Source organism: Azolla caroliniana, unplaced genomic scaffold (genome assembly GCF_043228905.1).
Source record: "Azolla caroliniana isolate FFs.n. ecotype wild unplaced genomic scaffold, voAzoCaro1.0.p SCAF_6, whole genome shotgun sequence".
NCBI classification, from domain to species: Eukaryota; Viridiplantae; Streptophyta; class Polypodiopsida; order Salviniales; family Salviniaceae; genus Azolla; species Azolla caroliniana.
Genome location: NW_028230441.1, coordinates 3,461,459 through 3,480,716, shown reverse-complemented (window position 1 = coordinate 3,480,716; position 19,258 = coordinate 3,461,459). Strand labels below are relative to the sequence as shown.

At 38.4% G+C, this 19,258-nt stretch overlaps 1 protein-coding gene across 1 annotated transcript; it reads left to right on the top strand.

The window, feature by feature from the left end:
- On the top strand, positions 1 to 7,834 carry LOC147862632 (uncharacterized). Its single transcript, XM_087321548.1, has 4 exons — positions 1 to 1,679; positions 1,935 to 2,036; positions 4,490 to 7,063; positions 7,162 to 7,834. Exons 1-3 carry the CDS (start codon positions 42 to 44, stop codon positions 7,058 to 7,060), a joined length of 4,311 nt encoding a protein of 1,436 aa, XP_087177674.1. The 5' UTR covers positions 1 to 41; the 3' UTR covers positions 7,061 to 7,063; positions 7,162 to 7,834.
- The last annotated feature ends 11,424 nt before the right edge of the window (positions 7,835 to 19,258 follow it).

Sequence of the window (19,258 nt, the reverse complement as noted above, 5' to 3'; positions counted from 1 at the left end):
AGGCTCGTACACTCTTCTCACCCAGGGCGAGACAGAAAGACATGTCCAGTGGCTCAGCTCGACTCAACTCACGAAACGCCCCCATCTTGCCCCTCCCAAGTGTCGGCAGAGAGGGTTTCCCCCCTTACGCCCCTCTCCCCATGGGAGGACCTAATACCGCAAATTCAAACAGCTTCCACTCGGATCCTTCCCCTGCAGACAACCAAAGCCACCATCACAACAACCATCTTCATCATCATCATCAACAACAACAACAACAACAACAACAACACAATCACCGCAGTGCCCTGCCCCGACACACTGATGCACTGCCCTCCTCTTCTTCAACTTCCTCTTCTTCCTCTTCCCTAAAGCGCGGCCGTGCCCCCCGTCCTGATTCCACCGTGGACCGCACTAATACCCATCACCGTATGATGATGATGGAGCATGAGCGCATCATGATGGGGGGTGGTGGTCCTCGTCCCCGTATGATGGGACCCAATGGCAGAGCCGTCTTTGATCGTGACCCCCTCATGGCCATGGGTTCCACATACCCCATCGACCATCAGATTCATCAACACCAGCATCATCGAAGTGGTAGTAACAATAATAGCCGGATGGACCCCGCCCATCTGCCTTTTAGTGAACCCCATCGCCGCCGTATGACTGGCCCCATGCTTCTTGACATGGGTGGCCCCATCGGCAGCATGCATCTGCCCCATCCTCACATGGCTGATGACCATCATCTACTTAACATGAACAATGGTCCTGGTGGTATGGGCAATGGCTTTCGAGGAGGTCCACCACCTTCTAGTATGCTTCACATGGAAGGGGCAAACCACAATATATTCGGTGGCTATGATGATGAGTACAATGTTGAGATTGGGGGTCCGTTAGGACTCGAAAACCCGCAGCCTTATCGAGGCAGCCTTGAAAGTGCTGGTCATGATAGGAGGCTAAAAGGTGGTTCAGAAAGGCGGGCACATGGTTCTGACGCCTCTGGTGATGGGGTGGAAGACCCGAGGTTGAGCGATAGAAGGCCGAAAAGTAGAGAGAGCAGGAGCATTCTGACCATAGAAAGGAGCTTGGATGGTTCGGCAAGGATGGGAGGAGGTGCTCTAGATAGCCCTCTTCCTATTATGGAGAGGAAAGCTGATGCTATGATTGGCATGGAGAAAAGGGCAGAGAATTCCGAGCTTTTAGAGAGAAGATCGGGTAGCACAACCAGGTCATCTGAAAGAAGGATGCCGAACGCTGTTGGAGTGGAGGCCAATACATCCACTATAGAGGGCCAGTCATTAGCACCGGGAAGTCAGAGGAGGATAGAGAATCCTATAGTAGAGATGGAGAGGCGACCCGAGAAGAGATTACATTCTAACCTGCCACCGGAACCTGGTGATGATAGACTAGGATCGAGGCTTTTATCAGGGTGGATTCCTAACTCTGACAAGGGCAGGATAACTGAACTTGAATATGAAGATGAAGATAGTGATATGGATGGATCGAGAGGAATCGTTGATCCTCATGCTGAAAAGGGTGATGATATTGCGATGCAAGAGCTCGTTGCTCAATATAAGATGGCTTTGGCGGAGCTCACTTTCAACTCTAAGCCTATCATCACTAATCTCACGATAATTGCAGGAGAGAATTTGCATGCTTCGAAAGTTGTTGCATCCACTGTCTGTGCCCATATTCTTGAGGTGTGTAATAGACGAGAAATCTCCTCATATATGTATATTTCTTATTTTTTATATTGCTCCCATCTCCCTCTGGTTTGTTTTGGCTTGCTATTTTTTTGAACAAGAAAAATTGATTGATTTTCTTCTTTGGTTAATATCTTTGATCTGAGTTAACTGGTTCTTCACATTAAGCGATTATGATAATCTGTGTGGTCCTTTCAGTTCATTCTTCTGATTTCCAGGCATCAACATGATATATTTTACTTTGTTTTGAAGGTACCAGTAGAGCAAAAGTTGCCATCTCTTTATTTACTTGATAGTATTGTAAAAAACATTGGGAATGAATATGTCAAGTATTTCTCATCAAGGCTGCGAGAGGTTAGTATCTCAATTTTATTTTTTACAGCAATTGAACTTGAAAGTTTAAGGACCTTGTCTTATGATGAGATTGAAAGTTTTATGCAACATATGTATAAATGTATCCTGGCAGTCTTATTTTTTGAATATTACAATGGAAGTTTAAAAAGGCTCTTCTAATCAGAGTGATGGTAATCATAATATTAAGAATAGGTTTCGTGAAACCATTTGGTCTAGTGAGATCTCATTGGTGGTCTTAATTTTTTGAATATTGCACCTAAAGTTAAAAAAAGGCTCCTCGAACCAGAACGATGGCAATTATATTATTAAGAATAGGGTTCCTGAAGCCATTTGGATTTGTGCGATCTCATGGTGGATTCAGTGGTAGCATATGAAAGCTGTCTCTAATTTGGAATGTAGTGAAGAATGTCTGGGTACTCTACTCGAGCATCAGTATACAGCACACTGCATTTCCAAAGTTGATTATTGCATGGTGTAGATCAAAGGACATGGTACCACATAAATCTAGCACAAATGTTTTACACATTATCTTTTGAGATAGCCTTAATGTTGCTGTTTCTAAGTATGATTCTGTATTTAATAATGGAAAGATGCTTTCAACACCAGTGATATCTGAGTCTGTATTCTAGCTTGAGAAATTCTCGTTTAATTATTTATCCAACTCAGAAGTTATGTTTAACAGCTGCAACAACTCAGTTATTGTACTTGGAGGTACTTTTTGGCAATTGAAATACCTCTTATGCCTATGCCAGTATGTTTATGCAGAAGTATACTTGAAACTTGGAATCATATGAGCTACGAAAATTCTTTTATATATGATATTTATAGGTGGGAAAGGGCATTCCTTTCTGAAATAAAGGTCAAGTTAATGTTGTCCATTCATGACACTTCTTTGCCATGTTTCACCACCCCTACTGGTATGTGGACAAGCTTTCTGAATATGGTACCATGTAGATATTGACCTCCTTTAAAGTCTGATGAGATTACTTGTGAATATAAGAATACTTGTATATGATTCTTTATGAATATTTGACTACGTTTAATCTCACTTTTTCTTGGGTGGTGAAACTTATATCTGTGTTTCCAAGTGTCGTCGTATATTTACGGAATCCTGGTTCTAACCAGGAGCATTAAGCTGTATTTTTATATACAGGAATGTGGTTCTAAAAAACGAAGAAATATACATTGAGAGTTTCATACTGATGAGTGATATATGCGTGTTCATGCATTTAATATATATTACAATCTATGTGCAATTATGTGAGGTTACACGATATTTTTTCAGGATGGGTTCAGTTTTTCATCTCCAGGTGGTAGCATGAAAAGTTTAAAATCACCATCATATACGGACATGAGAAATAATTGGTACACTGTTCTATTGCACACATTACGGAGGATACATACATTGTTTTTAGATTTTTAAATGTAGAATTGCATATTACTATTGTTTTATCTTCTGTAAGATATTAAAATCCATTGTTCCTGTCCATGTGTTTTCATTATTATTCTGATTCACTATTCCCTGAACTTTCTGGATTAGGTAAAATGAAATGAGATGAAAGTACATCATAGGGAAACTCCACAACGATAACATAATCTGGCTCATTGTTTATATACAGTATAGGGAATTTCATTGTTTTATGTATAAAAAAGTAACTTGTCAAATTTTGTGATATTTGTATTCTAGTTTTCTCCAAATCTTTGAGTAAGCACTAATGGGGTTTATGATAGCCCAAAATGAGATGGCTAACAAATAGATGAGTTTCTGATTTGTATTGTTAATGGAAATGCGAGAAAATCAGGGTAACAAAAAAGAGACTATTTACTACAGACGAGCTCATAATTGATGTTGTGAATGAATTGGAGATCCAATCCATTTATGTTAATTGCATCAAGTTGTAGTCGAAGTTCTGTTGTGTCTTGAGAGATTATGAAGCCTTGCAGTGGAATGTGTCAGATATAAGCGAACAGTGTACTGTAATAATTTGACTGGTTCATATCGTCACTACTATTTTGTATGGCAAAATGGATGTAGTGAAAGGTTATTTATAAAACTGCCATGTAACATGTTACTGAACAAGAAAATGTGTATTTTCTACATTAAACTTAAACCCATGAATATCTTAATAAAATGTTTTCCGTAGAACCATGCAGAAAGGCATTTTTAGGTCATAGTGAGTTATATCATCAATTATTCGCAATTAAAGTAGTAATATACATTGACATTATATCTGTCTACTGTTTGTTGTTTCGAGGGTGGTATTATTATAGTAATTAAGCAAACAGTTAACAATTGTGCAGTCATTTTAATTTTGTTTCATTCGTTATGCTCATACTTTTCTGTCTATGTATCTATTGGGCACTTGAGAGCTGTATATACGTAAAACTCTCGTCTATAATTGTCCAATATTTTTCATAATACATCCTAATGAATCAATTGAACCATTTTTCAGGTCTTTGTAAAGTCTTACAGGCAGGTAGATCCAGCCTTGCACCCGTCTATGCAGCATCTTTTCAAGACATGGAGAAGCGTATTCAGCAAGGAACTACTCGAAGCGATTGAGTCGGATCTCCATTTTAGTATCATTGGGAATCCGGCTGCTTCAAGTGCTTCCATTCAAACAAACCTCAAAAGGGCTGATGATTCTTCAGCCCAACAGTCTGGTCATAGTATTCACGTGAATCCAAAATATCTAGAAGTAAGGAAGGAGAAAATGCAGCAAGTGAGCCAAGGTCTAGAAAGTGTTGACTTTGATCAAGGAAAGAAAGTGGAGGGAGGAAGTGGTGAGGACACTGCCACGAAGCATTGGGATGTGGATTTCCAAAGAGGAGAGATGCTGAGGTCAACTGAAGGCGGTCATGGAAATAATAAGTATGGGTTTAGAACTGGTTTTGATCAGGTTTCTCCTCAGGTTACAGAACCTCTTCTTGATGCCTATGGCAATGTTAGGGGTGTTCGAGCTACAAGGATACCCCCTGGAACTTCTGTTGAAGAGTTGGATAATAGGAGTATGGTGGGCTCAGAAAAGGTAGGCAATGCAACGTGGCTGTTAAATGTGAACCCAAGGAATGCCGAGAGTGCAAATATAGATAAAGATGAGCGATATACAAGAAGTGGATATCGGAAGGTATTACCGAATGTGTTTACTGAAGATAAAACTTTGGGTGGTTTAGATCAGTTAATGTTAGATCATTCAGGCAACTCTTTATTGGGAAACTCCCCTCCATCTTTTGTTCCATTACATGGCCTCAATTCAGAATCCTTTCAAAAAGCAAGTCAATCCACCGTACCATCTACATTAGCTTCAATGGTCGCTTCGCTTGCCGGGGCAGTGCAGTCAATAGCTAAAAGCCAATCTGTAACACCTCCATCTAATTTGTCCCAAAAGGTTCCCTCTTCTGCCATGCCAAATAAGATTCTTAATATGGGGTCTCCCTCAACGCTTACATCTGTATCAGGAATGCAAAGGCTTCCAGCTCCAGCTGGACCTCTTTCACCCCCACTGAGTCCACATCAACAAACACATGGCTCGTCCTCATCTTTGATCCCTTCATTTCTTGCGTCGAATTTGGCATCCCTGGCAGCATCGCTACGTACTCAAGAAGTTCAGAATCCACCATTACCTATCCATGAGCCAGTGAATGTTCACGAATCTCCCCTTCAGAGTATTCTTCATGGAGAGGTGCAATCACAGCAGGAGATAGCAGGCAGATCGATATCAGATGCAAAAACTTATTCACAAGTGGTGCCACAATTACCGCCTCATTTATTAGAGTCTCTCCAGCAGTTATGCAATCGTTTACCATCGCTTGCGGGTTCTCAGACTACCCAAAAATCTTTGCCACCACCGACACAAACTGAACTATCCCAAGGCTCAGGTTCAGACTCGAAAGAAAATGCATTGTCGCAAGAGGTCACCTTCTATCAAAAGCAACCCACGTCTCAGCCCTTGGATGTTCGGCAGGGGGGTTTTACTGGTCCTGAAAATGGGAGTTGCAGTAATAATATTTCACAATCTTTTCCACAAAGTGGGTTTGGGTCCCTGCCCCTCTCTGTTCCGACTGTTTCTCAGCCACCGCTACCGAGTGGACCTCCACCTCTACTATCAAGCCAGCTCACAGCCTCCTTGATCTCATTACAAGCATCAAATACTTCCCGAAATATGAACCCCCCTCTGCCTCCTGGGCCACCTCCGATGGCTTCTCAAGCATCTAGCTCTGTACAAGCACCGCCGGCATTGGGAAATAGCTACACCTCTCTCTTATCATCACTCATGGCTCAGGGAATCATTACTGCAACTCCAGCTGTGGCTCCAGCTCCAGCTCCAGCTCTGGCGCCTGCTCCACTCATTTCACATCCTGTGGCCTCAGGTAATTTGTTGGCTTCTACCACAACGATCATTCCGGGATCAATTGTCACTCCATCAAGGGGTCACGAGGAGCTTGCTTCCTCATCAGATGGTCCTCTTGCGAGTTTTCTTGAGTTCAGGCCAGAACTCTTAAGAGAGAGGCATGAGCCTGTGATTATGAGCTTGTATCTAGCATTTCCAAGGCAGTGTACAATATGTGGACTAAGATTTAAGCAGCAAGATGAGCATAGTCGACATATGGATTGGCATGTGACTAGGAACCGGCAAAAATCATCAAGGAAGGTCTCTAGGCGGTGGTTCATGAGCGAGGAGGAATGGCTCACAGGCACAGAGGCAGCGGCAGCAACAGCAGCTGAGGCTGCACCAGCTTTCTTTAGTGAGGAAGTGTTGGTGAAACCTGATGATGAGGTCATGGTGGCTGTCCCTGCGGATGAGAACCAGATCACTTGTTTCTTGTGTGGTGAGCCTTTCGAAGATTTTTATAGTGATGAGACAGAGGAGTGGATGTATAGGGGAGCTGTCTACATGAATGATTCTCGTGATGATGGTGGCAATGGTGATGGTGATGATATTATGGATGGCGTGGATCCCTTGACGCATGGCCCAATTGTGCATGCCAAATGCCGCTCAGAGACAGCCATAACCGAAGTATAACAGGTGAGTTATCTATCATGTGTTACTGTCATTGATCACATTGGCGTTTTTGTGTCTTAAATTATGGTGGATTTCACCCTTAAACATCTTTTATCTTGTAGGAGGATTCAAGGGGAGTAGAAGATAAACGCATCCTTTCTCCGCTTGTCACTAGGAAGGATTGTGAGAGTGATATCTTGTTGACCCCTTATTCTACATACTTGGCAAGTTGTGTAACTATTCAAATGGCTTTAGAACTTCGGTTTGTCTGAGCAATGTATGCTCGACTTGATAGTTTTTTCAGCCTCCCTCTCCATATTACAGATATGGGAAATTAACCTAAAATATGCACACATTCGTGGCTAACACAGGGATTCTTTAGGGTTAATTTGTGATTTGTGCAGAAATGTCGATTGGTAAGTGTTTGGCTACTAAAGTGTGCTGGGATTTATTTGAATGATCCGGTAGAAAAGTAACCACGATCTTCGTTCTTGATTGAATTCTTGCATCTTCAGGAAACACATCAACACCAGCTATATGACATTTCTTGATGCACATTCAGGTTGAGGTATCAATAGCTTTTGTCAAGGTTTGGATGGGCTGTTTAGCTATGCAATTAAATGAGGGGTTTAGATCGTTAGTGTTCTGTCCATTAAGAGTTTTCTTAAATTTATTTGGGCCATAATGTTTTTCTTGGAGATTTTATCACTATGTTTAGAATCCATATGCCCAACAAAAACAAACCTCGATTATTTTGGTGTACTTTATAATGTAGAATCAATTGGTATTGTGAGATTTATGCATTTTTCGAGTGACAGATGTATTTTCAAGTATGACAGATGTAATAGATGCAATGTCATCCATTGCAACGGGTTTTTGACGATGGAGTGTTTTTTAGCTATAATGCTTAATTATATAGCAACAATAGTTATGGTCCAGTGTTTGTGACCATGTTTGTATTAACAGGATGCTGAAATAGAGATAATAATTGAATTTATGAATGTTGTGTCGAGATGTCAGTACTTCAGGTGTTTATTCATAACAGTATTTGGAACTGCGAACACTTGCTGGCTATGACAAACTGTTATAAATAGCAAGAATTGCATGTAGCCACTGTACATTTTTCTTAGTCAGTTTCCCTTACTGTACCTCAATACATGGTTTTTTTTTCTTCTTTTTTCTTTTTTAGCACTACTTCATAAGTTGTTTTGCTCTAAACTCACTTGAGTGGTTCTAGTATGTGAATATAGTTATGGCATCATTTGATTGTTAACAATGGCTACCACGCTTAACTCATCTTGTCTAAATATTGTTTGAATAGATCATTGGGGAAATTTTGTGACGATACCAATCCAATCCACCTGTGAGGTAACCCCTCTAGTTTCATTGTTTTCTCTAGAACTATTGTATTTATTGCGTGAAGTTGATATTTGCTTAAGAATGTAATTTTGGATAAGTTTTGGTTTATAGATTTGACTATCATGGGCATTGTTTATCCAATTGGTATTCACTTTTGAAACTGAGGTAGATATGCATTTCCTGCTGTTGGCCATAGATATATAGATGAATGAACTCTTACCAATGTTTGGAAAGAGATTAATATAAACCATTGGGACAAACAGCTCTGTATCTATGCATAGGGTCATGGAATATGCATACATTGGTAGCTCATGCAAGCACAAGTTTGCGAAGTGCTTGCAATCATTAGCAAACTTGTGAAAGAACTTAGAGATTATTTTCTACAAGTGGACTCTACCTTATGCATGTTGCATGCATGTTATGTGGTCTCAAAGAAGAAATTGAAGAGTACATGCACTCACCAAATGTCAAGCATATCTTGTTGGATTTAATCACATGTATATGAACTAGATTAGTAAAAATTATTCATTGATCATACATAATTCATTAATAAATAAATACGAGTATTATAATTCTTCAAAAATACTTTACATCAAACAACTTTCCCATCATATGTGCATACTTGGTCACACCATCATCTCGATCAATCGATATATTATTGGACACCTAACTAGATTTCGATAATGAATCTTTTGTAGTTGCAATGTCCCATTGCAAGGAAATATGGTGTAATGTTCATTCAAAGGGAATGGCCCAAATATTTATCACATCAATGTTGATTTTGGTTCCCATAATAATGTCCATAATTTTCTTTATGTGTTGGCTCACTCCATTGTTCAAGGGCCAAGAGTTTCCTAATGATTCTAGACTTTAGCACTTACAAATCAAACCAACCCAATACTATCTAGTGTGAGATGAGGCCTAGCCCATGGCAAGGATCAAACTTGGGTTCTCTTCATTTATGGCTTTGATGATCGTTTGGAGGTGGAAAGACCATCACTACCAACGACTGTGACAAGCTGTGAATTTGGGAATATTGAGCCCTAGGTAGGTACGAGGGCGTCATTGAGGAGAATATTGGCACTAACAAATAGATTCTCCTTGTTGAAGTGATTGCACGATAATATGGTTAATTGCGAGCGAGTACTCCAAAGCCATTGTCCAAGTCACTTGTTGTACTCACAACTATTTGTTGGTATAAGGCTAAAGTCGAATGTGGCACATGCCGATCACCAAAGGTAGTCCACTGAGGAATGTTTATTGTAAAGGTGGGTAGTGAATTGCATAATATGGCAGAACAATTGTTCATTCATGAGGATATTTGGGCTACTTTATGCATCATTTGAGGATTCATTGATGGTTGTGGTTCAAATTCAAAACCGTTCCATCAAGGATACTGGAGGTAAAGTCCATCAAGATCATGTATTTGTGGAGGGATAACTTGATTCTACACTTTAGGAAGGCTTTTTAGTCTACTTCCTCTACCTGGTTTGGGAGGTGGCACAAGAGTTAAACTGAATAAGGAAATGCAACAAGGTTGTGGGGAAGTTGACATGTTGTATAAAATTGGCTATATGCCTCTTGTACGATAAAGAAATACACCTACATAGGAAGATTATCATAATCTTCAAGGTCACCTATAAGATCAAAATGTTATAGAATGAGTATAGACTCTCAATTTCAAGAACATTACTTATGAATGTTGTGATTGAGACTACACTTTGTGAATGTGAGAGAAATTCATGTAAGGATTGGGTTGGGCCAAAGATTTATGAAAAACATAGTTGGATGTGATCAAAGGCAAGTATTGTATCAAATTGTGATACTCAAAACTTTTCTCGTCACCTATGTCTCATCATCTTGTCTCACTTTGAAGGGAATGTGAACCGAGTAGTATGGAAACAATGGTTCGGATGTTGGACAAAGGGATGGTATCTAACATATATCAGTGCTTGCGGTTTCCTTGTTCAACAAAGAATATGGTTTTGTTGTCAGGTGTAGCACATGTAGTATAGTTTGTAAAGCATGAGCCTCCACATTGTGTGTGTGTGTGTGTGTGTGTGTGTGTGCATGAGAGAGAGAGAGAGAGAGAGAGCCCAGTAAGGTTGCCCAATGGAGACAAGGTGGTCATGGGTTCAACCCCTACATTCCACAATGGCATCTAGTGAATTAAGAGATATATATGAAGTATATAATAGAGAGAAGTGAGAAAATTGGATTCTCATTTGAACCCAAGACGCAGTGCTTGTAGTGTTATTAAGCTAATTATGAGAGAGAGAGAGAGAGAGAGAGAGAGTCGTGCAAGAGACAAATCAATACATTAAAACCAAAAGATAGATGAAATATATTAAAACAAGGGATTACATAATGAATTCACTAGTTAAAGGGGGACAAGGTTGCTTTAGTTAGTAACAACAATAACTTCTCACTACTTTTTATCATGGATTCGGGTAGCATATACTTCTTCTTTTTTTGTTTTTTTTTATACTACTTTAGTATTTTTTATCCTTGGCTCGCCCGAAGGCTACAACTCACACGAAGTCATGTTTTATTAACAGTACATAGTCCATCGAGGGTGTACCGAATGGTACGAGTGAGATACATGCACAGGATGACCTCTAGGATATGATGAGACTCGCACCACGTTCCATCATGCAACTTGTAGACAGGCTACATTTTACCTTCTTCATCGTCGAAACCGTCATTGTTGTCACCGTCACCATCTTCGTCGTCGTCACTTACGGGCACAAACCGCCCTTCACTATCACCATTTTGCGTCGTCGTCACTTACGAGCACAAACCACCCTTTTTAGGTACCACATGTATGTTGGTGCGAGGAGACTCGAACCTCCAACACATCACGGGTAAGGGTAGCGGTTGGAGTGTCCCCCCATTACCATTACACCAACACATCACGGGTAAGGGTAGCATATACTTATGTTCACACATATGTAGTTGAGCTTGATATTTTGACATGCCCCTTTAAGCTTGAAGTGTATTGGACTATCAAGTTCTTTACAGGTTTTTATACTCCACATGAAGGTCAAGCAAATGTAGACCAGCCACCATTTATAATTGTCCAAGGTTTTATGCGTGAAGTGTTGTGGTAAATATATATTTCACTGGAAATCAATGCAAATATGGTGGGGTTCAACATCTCTTTCCACAATCCATCTCTTGCACACATGGACCACCAAGCTCATTCAAATGGAGGGTGAAGTCTTCATATGCAATAATGATTGTGCCTTGATAATCTACGTTTGTGCTTGATAAAGCCATCATAAGTTGCATCTTACTACTCTAGGATATGGTGATGCTTCGATAAAGAACATGAAGCTTGATGTTGAATGGGGATATGTTAAACCACTAGACCGATCAACATCCATAATTGTAGAGCATTTCATTATTCATAATTGCCACTCACATATAGTGCGTCATTTAATGCAATTCCACCATGCATAGCACAAATCCAAAATAAACTAGTTGAAGAGCATACTTGTGTAATTAAGATCAAATTTTCACACACATTGTTAGTATAATTGTGTGTTTTCATGAGAATGTGTGTGTGTGTATGAGAGAGAGAGAGAGAGGATACCAATGACATCTATATTAGCAAAATCGGGGAATGATTATATGCTATGATTAAAATGACTAGATCAACAATAACTATATATCATGCAGAAATCAACATTATATACAAGAGGGGGGAATGTTGGGATTTATGGAACATCCTATATGTTTTGGCATAGAAGCTTGCACCAATCTATATTCATGGGGAGTGAGGGCTTCCTTGGTGTGATCCCTTCTCCTTGACCCTCTTTTTGGTCCTCTTCAAGTGTTGCTCCTTTATTTGTTCTTCAATATTGGATATTAGAAATGATAAAATGCAAGTACTAGTTTACACCCAAACAACTATTTGGCCAAGGATAGAGATCTACATATTTGTGTGATTGTTTGTAAGCTTATTGAGTATACGAGAATCTTAAATCCTTGCCATGTATCCATACCTTTTGGGTTTTCTCCTCACCACAAGGTTTCCTCCATGTAATAAGTATGTATATGTTTCTCCTCACCACAAGGTTTCCAACAGCGTCTAGGTGTTGTAAATCTGTATAGATATGGTACAAATTATTAGGTTATTGGAGTTGTTTGGATACGTTTGTTGAAAATGAGGTGGGGACTATGTCCACTTTGGTGGGAAGGCCAGAGTGAGGGATGGTGAGAAGAACTTTGGGTGTTCTATGATGTAATTTTGTTTGCTAACTAATGCGAAGTAGTGTTTTTTTGGAAAAAAAAAAAAAAGTATGTATATGTTTCTCCCTTTGCCCTCTTTTTTTATTATTGTTAGTATCATTGATTGTATACTTTTTTATTGTGGGTTTTTACTTCATTACTATGTTTCCCACGTGTAATATGAGGTATTGGTAAGAAAAGCATGTACATATATGTGTGTCTATCTCCATAATTTCTTTATCTTTATTTTGTCTCTTGTGACAATGATGAGCACATGTATGCCCTACTTTTTGAATGGTTCTAAATTTAATGTAGTGTAGATGCTCATTGTGGGTTTTTACTTTACCTTGATATATCTCACCATTAAAATCATGGTTCGCTAATAAGCGTGTATTGTTCTGGACAATTTGGCTTTCTAAATGCTATATAATGACATTTGGTTTTGGTTACTTGATATCTATTTAACACGTGATCTCTGTTTTGGTCAGATAAAGAATGTTGTTCAGCATAAAAATTAAGCATTGATTAGATAACTATTGCATCAAATTTGTAGGCTAAGGTTAAGTAGATACTAGATAGATAGATTATGAGAGCTTTATTAACTTTCCCCACGTCTGCGAACAAATGGTGCCTTTATTAAGAAATTTCTTACAATCAACTCTAAAAAATTTAAGTAGATTCAAGATTTGGAATTTGATGAAAACATTATGCATTCAAGAGTATAAAATATTAAACAAGTTGAATTGACAATAAGTTTGAGGCTTTAATGGGTTTGTAACATGTGGTAAACAAGTTAAGTGTTTGGGTAAGAGTTTTTGAACACGAGGCAAATACTTTGCAACACAACTCTACTTCCATTGAAAAAGTGTCTACATTTCGTTTACAACATACTTCGAGGCATCAATGTAGTCATTGAAAAAAAACATATAAACTACTTTTCTTGGCTTGTTGGATTTGTATATTGCAAGTATTTGATCTCACGTTTAATAATGTTTTTATGGGAATGATTTGACATACAATCACAAAAAGAAAAATGCCATGTAAAATGTGCTTATGTATGCCTAAAATATGACGCCTGTTAGGAATCTAGTCAAGATTGTATTAAACATTAGAGTATAGCATTAGAAAAGGATGAAAGCTTTAAAACCATTTCACTTAATTAAGGATTCCTTCATATCCATACACAATAACATATGTGCGGTGTCTATGCCTCGTTATTGTGAGAAAGACGAACATGGGTTTGATTTAGTTGATCAAGTTTGTTAGCCACTATGCATTTAATTACCATACCATATACTATGCTAACTATTCCATTGTCCCTAAATTCTAGTATTTTCTAGTTATTGCGTGACGTGGAGAAATAAGCACATCTCACTTCAATTATAGTTATAATTGTGCTTAAGGAAAGAAGGACATGGCTATACCATGGATATTGTAATCTTTTTACAATTGTGGTTGGTATGTTGAATATACATAGATTTAGCTATAGTAATGGATTAGCTAGTATCTATGATATATATTGAGCCAAAGGATATGGACAAGCAAGCCACCTTAATCGACTCTAATTTGTGTGGTGTAGGCACATTAGCCTCCTCTCTCTCTCTCTCTCTCTCTCTCTCTCTCTCTATATATATATATATATATATATATATATATATAGTGGGTATGATTGTTTCATGATGACATATCTATGATATATCAAGTGATGAGTGTCATGAATTGTGGTGTACCTAAATGTGCATATCTTTAATGGGTTGATCTATACTCTATTGGAATAATCCTCGTGTCTGTTATTAGACAATCCAATTACTGTTATAACTTATAAGAAAACCATGTAAATTTCTTTATGGTATGAGAAGAATATTTCTACCTAAAAACATATGCGACCACATTTGGAGAGTTAAAACGTGTGTAACAAATATGCTCAAACTTACGTGTGGATGTAAAAGGTGGATCCTCTTCATAACACCTCTTGGCATTTGGGTGTAGCCATATCCTTTTATTCATTATGTCTGAACATTTTATGGAGGATCTTCCATATCACATCATAGTTTGATGTGATATAGTGATATGTTTTGTATATCATTTCCACCTACAATCTTATCCTTAGCAAAACTATATATTAAAGGAGCTCGAGATGTTTGGGTTAACAAACTATTTTGGCTTTTGCTTAAATAAAAGCAAAACGATTAACACAATTATAGATAAGATTTGGCTTTTGCTTACAACAAAGTGAAATGAAACGAATCACAATTCATTGTTCACACGTGACTATCCCAAAAGACATGAGGATCTTGTATGTTTGTCAAACTTCATAGCTTATTGTTGTAAGCCATGATATTCTCAATGACTGGGAAGTGTCGTCGTTACCTGATGAGTTGTTTTATTGGAATAATGCAAGAATAGAGGGGCATTATCATTTTCCTTTTTCTGCATTGACATTCAAAGATACTGTGCATGAAAAAAGTGATTATTCATGGACTTGTCAACATAGACGCCCTATGTTTCATGATAAAGCATATATTGACAAGCATTGTATTTCTTATCAATGTTGGTATAAAGCATCACTTTATGTTATAAAAACACATTTCAATTTTAATTTTAGTTTCCAAGATTCGCCTTTGTACTGGACATTCCTTAATTGCAACAACATGGTTCTAGCACAAACAATGTCAAAATAATAATCGACGTTTGCAATAACTATTTGGTTGTAGTCTAAGTGGTTCCTATCTATATTAATCTTTGGTGTATGTTATTACAATAGAGAAGCATCCCATGTATCCTTTAGTGTTTCTTTGCGTAATGTGTTAAGCACATACAAATTAGTTGTATGGAAACAAATTGTATACATTATTATTGTCAATGTACACAAAATGGTGTAATTGTGTACTTATATACAAACCCACATTTTTTACGAACTTCATTACAAAATGATCAAGAACCGGCATATATATAAAGATGTATGAATGTTGTGTAGAAAGTCAAAGGATTGTATTAGTTATGTAAAACATCACGAACATTTTGACCATGACTAAAAAGTAATAAAGATCGATTCAATTTCATTGATGATGTAAACGTTTCTCCATGTTCCAAATGTTTGTATTCAACTAGAAATTTGGTGGGCGTTCTTAAAGAAAAGGGCGAGTTCTTTATGCTCCGAATGAAACAATATGTATGCCATTCACAATAGTTGCATTACATTATGATATCCTCTATCTCTTCACATTCTTGTTTGGCAATAAAAAACCCGAATGAAGCCTCTGAACTTTGATTATGTACAAGATCAAGTGGATTTATGGAGGCATCTCCTAACCTTGACAGCTTATCCCTCGGTTTAGAAATAGTTGAATGTGCATGCCATAATATCACATGCATCTCCCATGAATTAATGAGAAGTTCATGGCACCTAGCTATATTATACCACGTTGGGTGCCCTAAGCAATTTACTTGTTTTTTTCCAACAATGGTTTATATTATGTTTAAAGTGATTTACATGAAATTTCAGTATAGATTTTTATCTTTTCAACTGTTCTTGGACTGCTATAGACTTACATATGTCCCAAAGCATTAGTAATAACAGTTATACATGGCCACATGCCTCATGTCGATGGAGGAAATACCCATAGTGGTGGCTAATACCTCCAACGTATACAACCATTAACCATACAGAATACCTTCATCCTTCCCCATCTCCTCTTAAAAACTTATTGATTTCGAAAGACTACATCTGAATCACCTTTGATAGCATCATATTCTCCTTCTATTGCATGCACCAAGGTCATCCAAATCTCCTTGACTACATCCACAACATTCCATTGATTTTGCTAAAATATCTTCGACATCTACTAGTCCACAAAATCCATAAGGTTATTGAACTCATCGTCTCCCAAACCACTCCATTCTGGACTGAATTAATAGGCAATAATGGCGACACTTCCTCAACATATCGACCTCTTGTATACATTGCAAACTTTACCTCCTTTTTTTCATAATCTTGTATCTCACCCTTAATATAAGCTCACAATCACTGCCCCCCATTTATATACTCTAGAGCCATGCACCTCATGCAAGAGACGTAGCATGAAACCTATTCCAAACCAATTTGGCAGCCATACATCACCAGAATAGGTGATGAAGAGACTCCACTTCTAACCCACAAAAACCACACATCTTATCCACGTCTTTACAATACATCTAAACCCTAATAGGAACTACCGCATAATGAACAATCAACCATCTAAATAGAATAATCTTCTTTGGAATTTGCATACCCATAGCCATTTCCAAAATGTTGTCATGTGAGTAGGATCAACATTATAAGTTAACCATGTTATAGTTGTTGTAGCCAATGGGGTACCCTACGTCATATAATCTCCCTTCCCAATCGAACGGAATATTCAAAAAATGGACTCGGCCTACCATCCTACCTAGATTTTTGATTAGGTAGCCACTTCCATTCCCTTGGGTCCCATTCCAATTCACATAATGGTTTTTTCCCCATTACCCATAGATCCCACCATGGATGAACATCATTAGGATCAAGGTCAAGGACCCAAATCTTATCTTCCTTAGCTAGAAGCAATTTACTTGTTTATTAACGGAACATATAGTTAAGTGTAATTTACAGGCTATGACACCTAAACTCTACTACTAGCCATCACATTAAATTGTTTAATGCTAATTATGATATGTTATTTAACTTATCATAACATTTGAAAAGAGATGACGAAATACATAACACTTTCAGAAAATCTAAATACAAACTTTATTGTGTAATACATTCAAAATGCCATGTACAAAAGGTCAATGATCATTGATTGGATCATGTCGTTGTGCATAATTGCATAATCTTCAACGAGCGTCCAAGTTTATTGTAGATGTGCACATTTATTGGTTACTATATAATCAACTCATTAGCCACAACTTTTGTCATGCATGCAAGGATTGGAATTATAATGAAGGTTTGTGATAGCATAATTGATAGAGAATTCTACATTTAAAACTATTTCCTTGTTGGCGATACATGTAAACTACCTTGCACGATGACAATGAAAGGTTATTATTGGTCGGGTGGGGGGATCATATTCCAAGAGAAGAATAAACCTTTGGTCATCTCAACATTTGACTTTCCTGGTTTCTTCTTCTTCTTCTTTCTATTTGTGCATGTCTATTCTTTCTCACAATCTTCTCTCACTTCACTCTTTATACTACACTTACCTTTTCCTTTTATGGTATAGATGGACAAGTGCATAATCACTTTTGCAAGAATAGAGATGCTCAAGCGTGTTTAAATTGGTGTAGCCTTGTATGCACATGGATATCAATATAGGGTATCATCAAAAGTTTATGATCGTGAGCGGTGGGGGGTATTGGAAGGATGATGGAGATCATGAACTTGATGGCATTTGATTTTGATGTTCATTTTTGTGTGAAGCAAGTAAAACAATTGGCACATTATACTTACAAAGCATTCACCAAAATACGAGATTATATTATTCTTCAAACAAGAAAAATGCAATCACCCCATACAAGTTAGGGCCATTCCCATTCCCTTCCACATGTCCACCATCTATATCATGAGTTCCTATGAACTTAGGTCACATTTTCATTAACAAGGGACATGGTAGGAACTAATTGACTAGTTTTTTGTTATTTTTTGCGAGCAGGATTCCTTTTTAGCCTCAAGAAGGTTTTGTTTCATTGTATTGACTCGAGGTTCTAAGCAATTTGCCATCATTTGAAGCCATGTGCATTGGGCCTTTATCCATCAAGCATCAATATGCCGAAGAGATGTCCACATACCCAAAGGTCTCCTCCACATCAAAGGGAGTAGAAAAGGAAGCCAAGGGGAGAAGAGCAAGCCAGTGGATCCCATTCTAACATTCTCTTCAGTTACCACGTGCATCGTTTCAACTCCCTACGAGTTATCCCTTCACTATGCGTCTTCTGCTTCTTCTTTTGTGTCGCAATCAAGAAGCTAGGTTTATCGAGAAGCATGGAGAAGAGTAGCCAACGTATCCCATTCTAACATTCTCTTCGGCTGCCATGTGCATCGTTTCAACTCCCTACGAGCTATCCCTTCACTATGTCTTTTCTTCTTCTTCTTCTTCTTCTTTTTCTTCTTCTTCTTCTTCTTCTTCTTCTTCTTATGCGACGCAATTGAGAAGCTGGGTGTATCAAGCAACGCTGTAAGCACGATGGGCAATAAAGACAGAGGCCGGACATTAGGACAAGAGGAAGACACGAGAGAGTGTGAAGAAGGGTCGAGCCAGGAGGAGGCCGATGGACAAAGGAGCGGGGCCGGCCGGCTCGGGGAGGAGGCCGACCCTCCATCTCGATTCTCCATCTCTACCTGACTGTCTCCATTCAATCATTCAATTCATTTTACAGACACTTCATATCATCATCATATTTTGCTTTACTAGACTAGACTGTAGGAGCAGCAGTCAGTAAATAATAGTAACTTGTAAGAAGAAGAAGGAAGAAGAAGAAGAAGAAGAAGAGGTACCCCCCCTTTGCCTCTCTCTCTCTTTCTCTCTCTCTCTCTCCATCGCCATTGCACCACAAACTAGCTTTTCTCCTCGGTCCTCAGTACCACCAGGTTTACCCGCCGCACAGTTCCTTCTT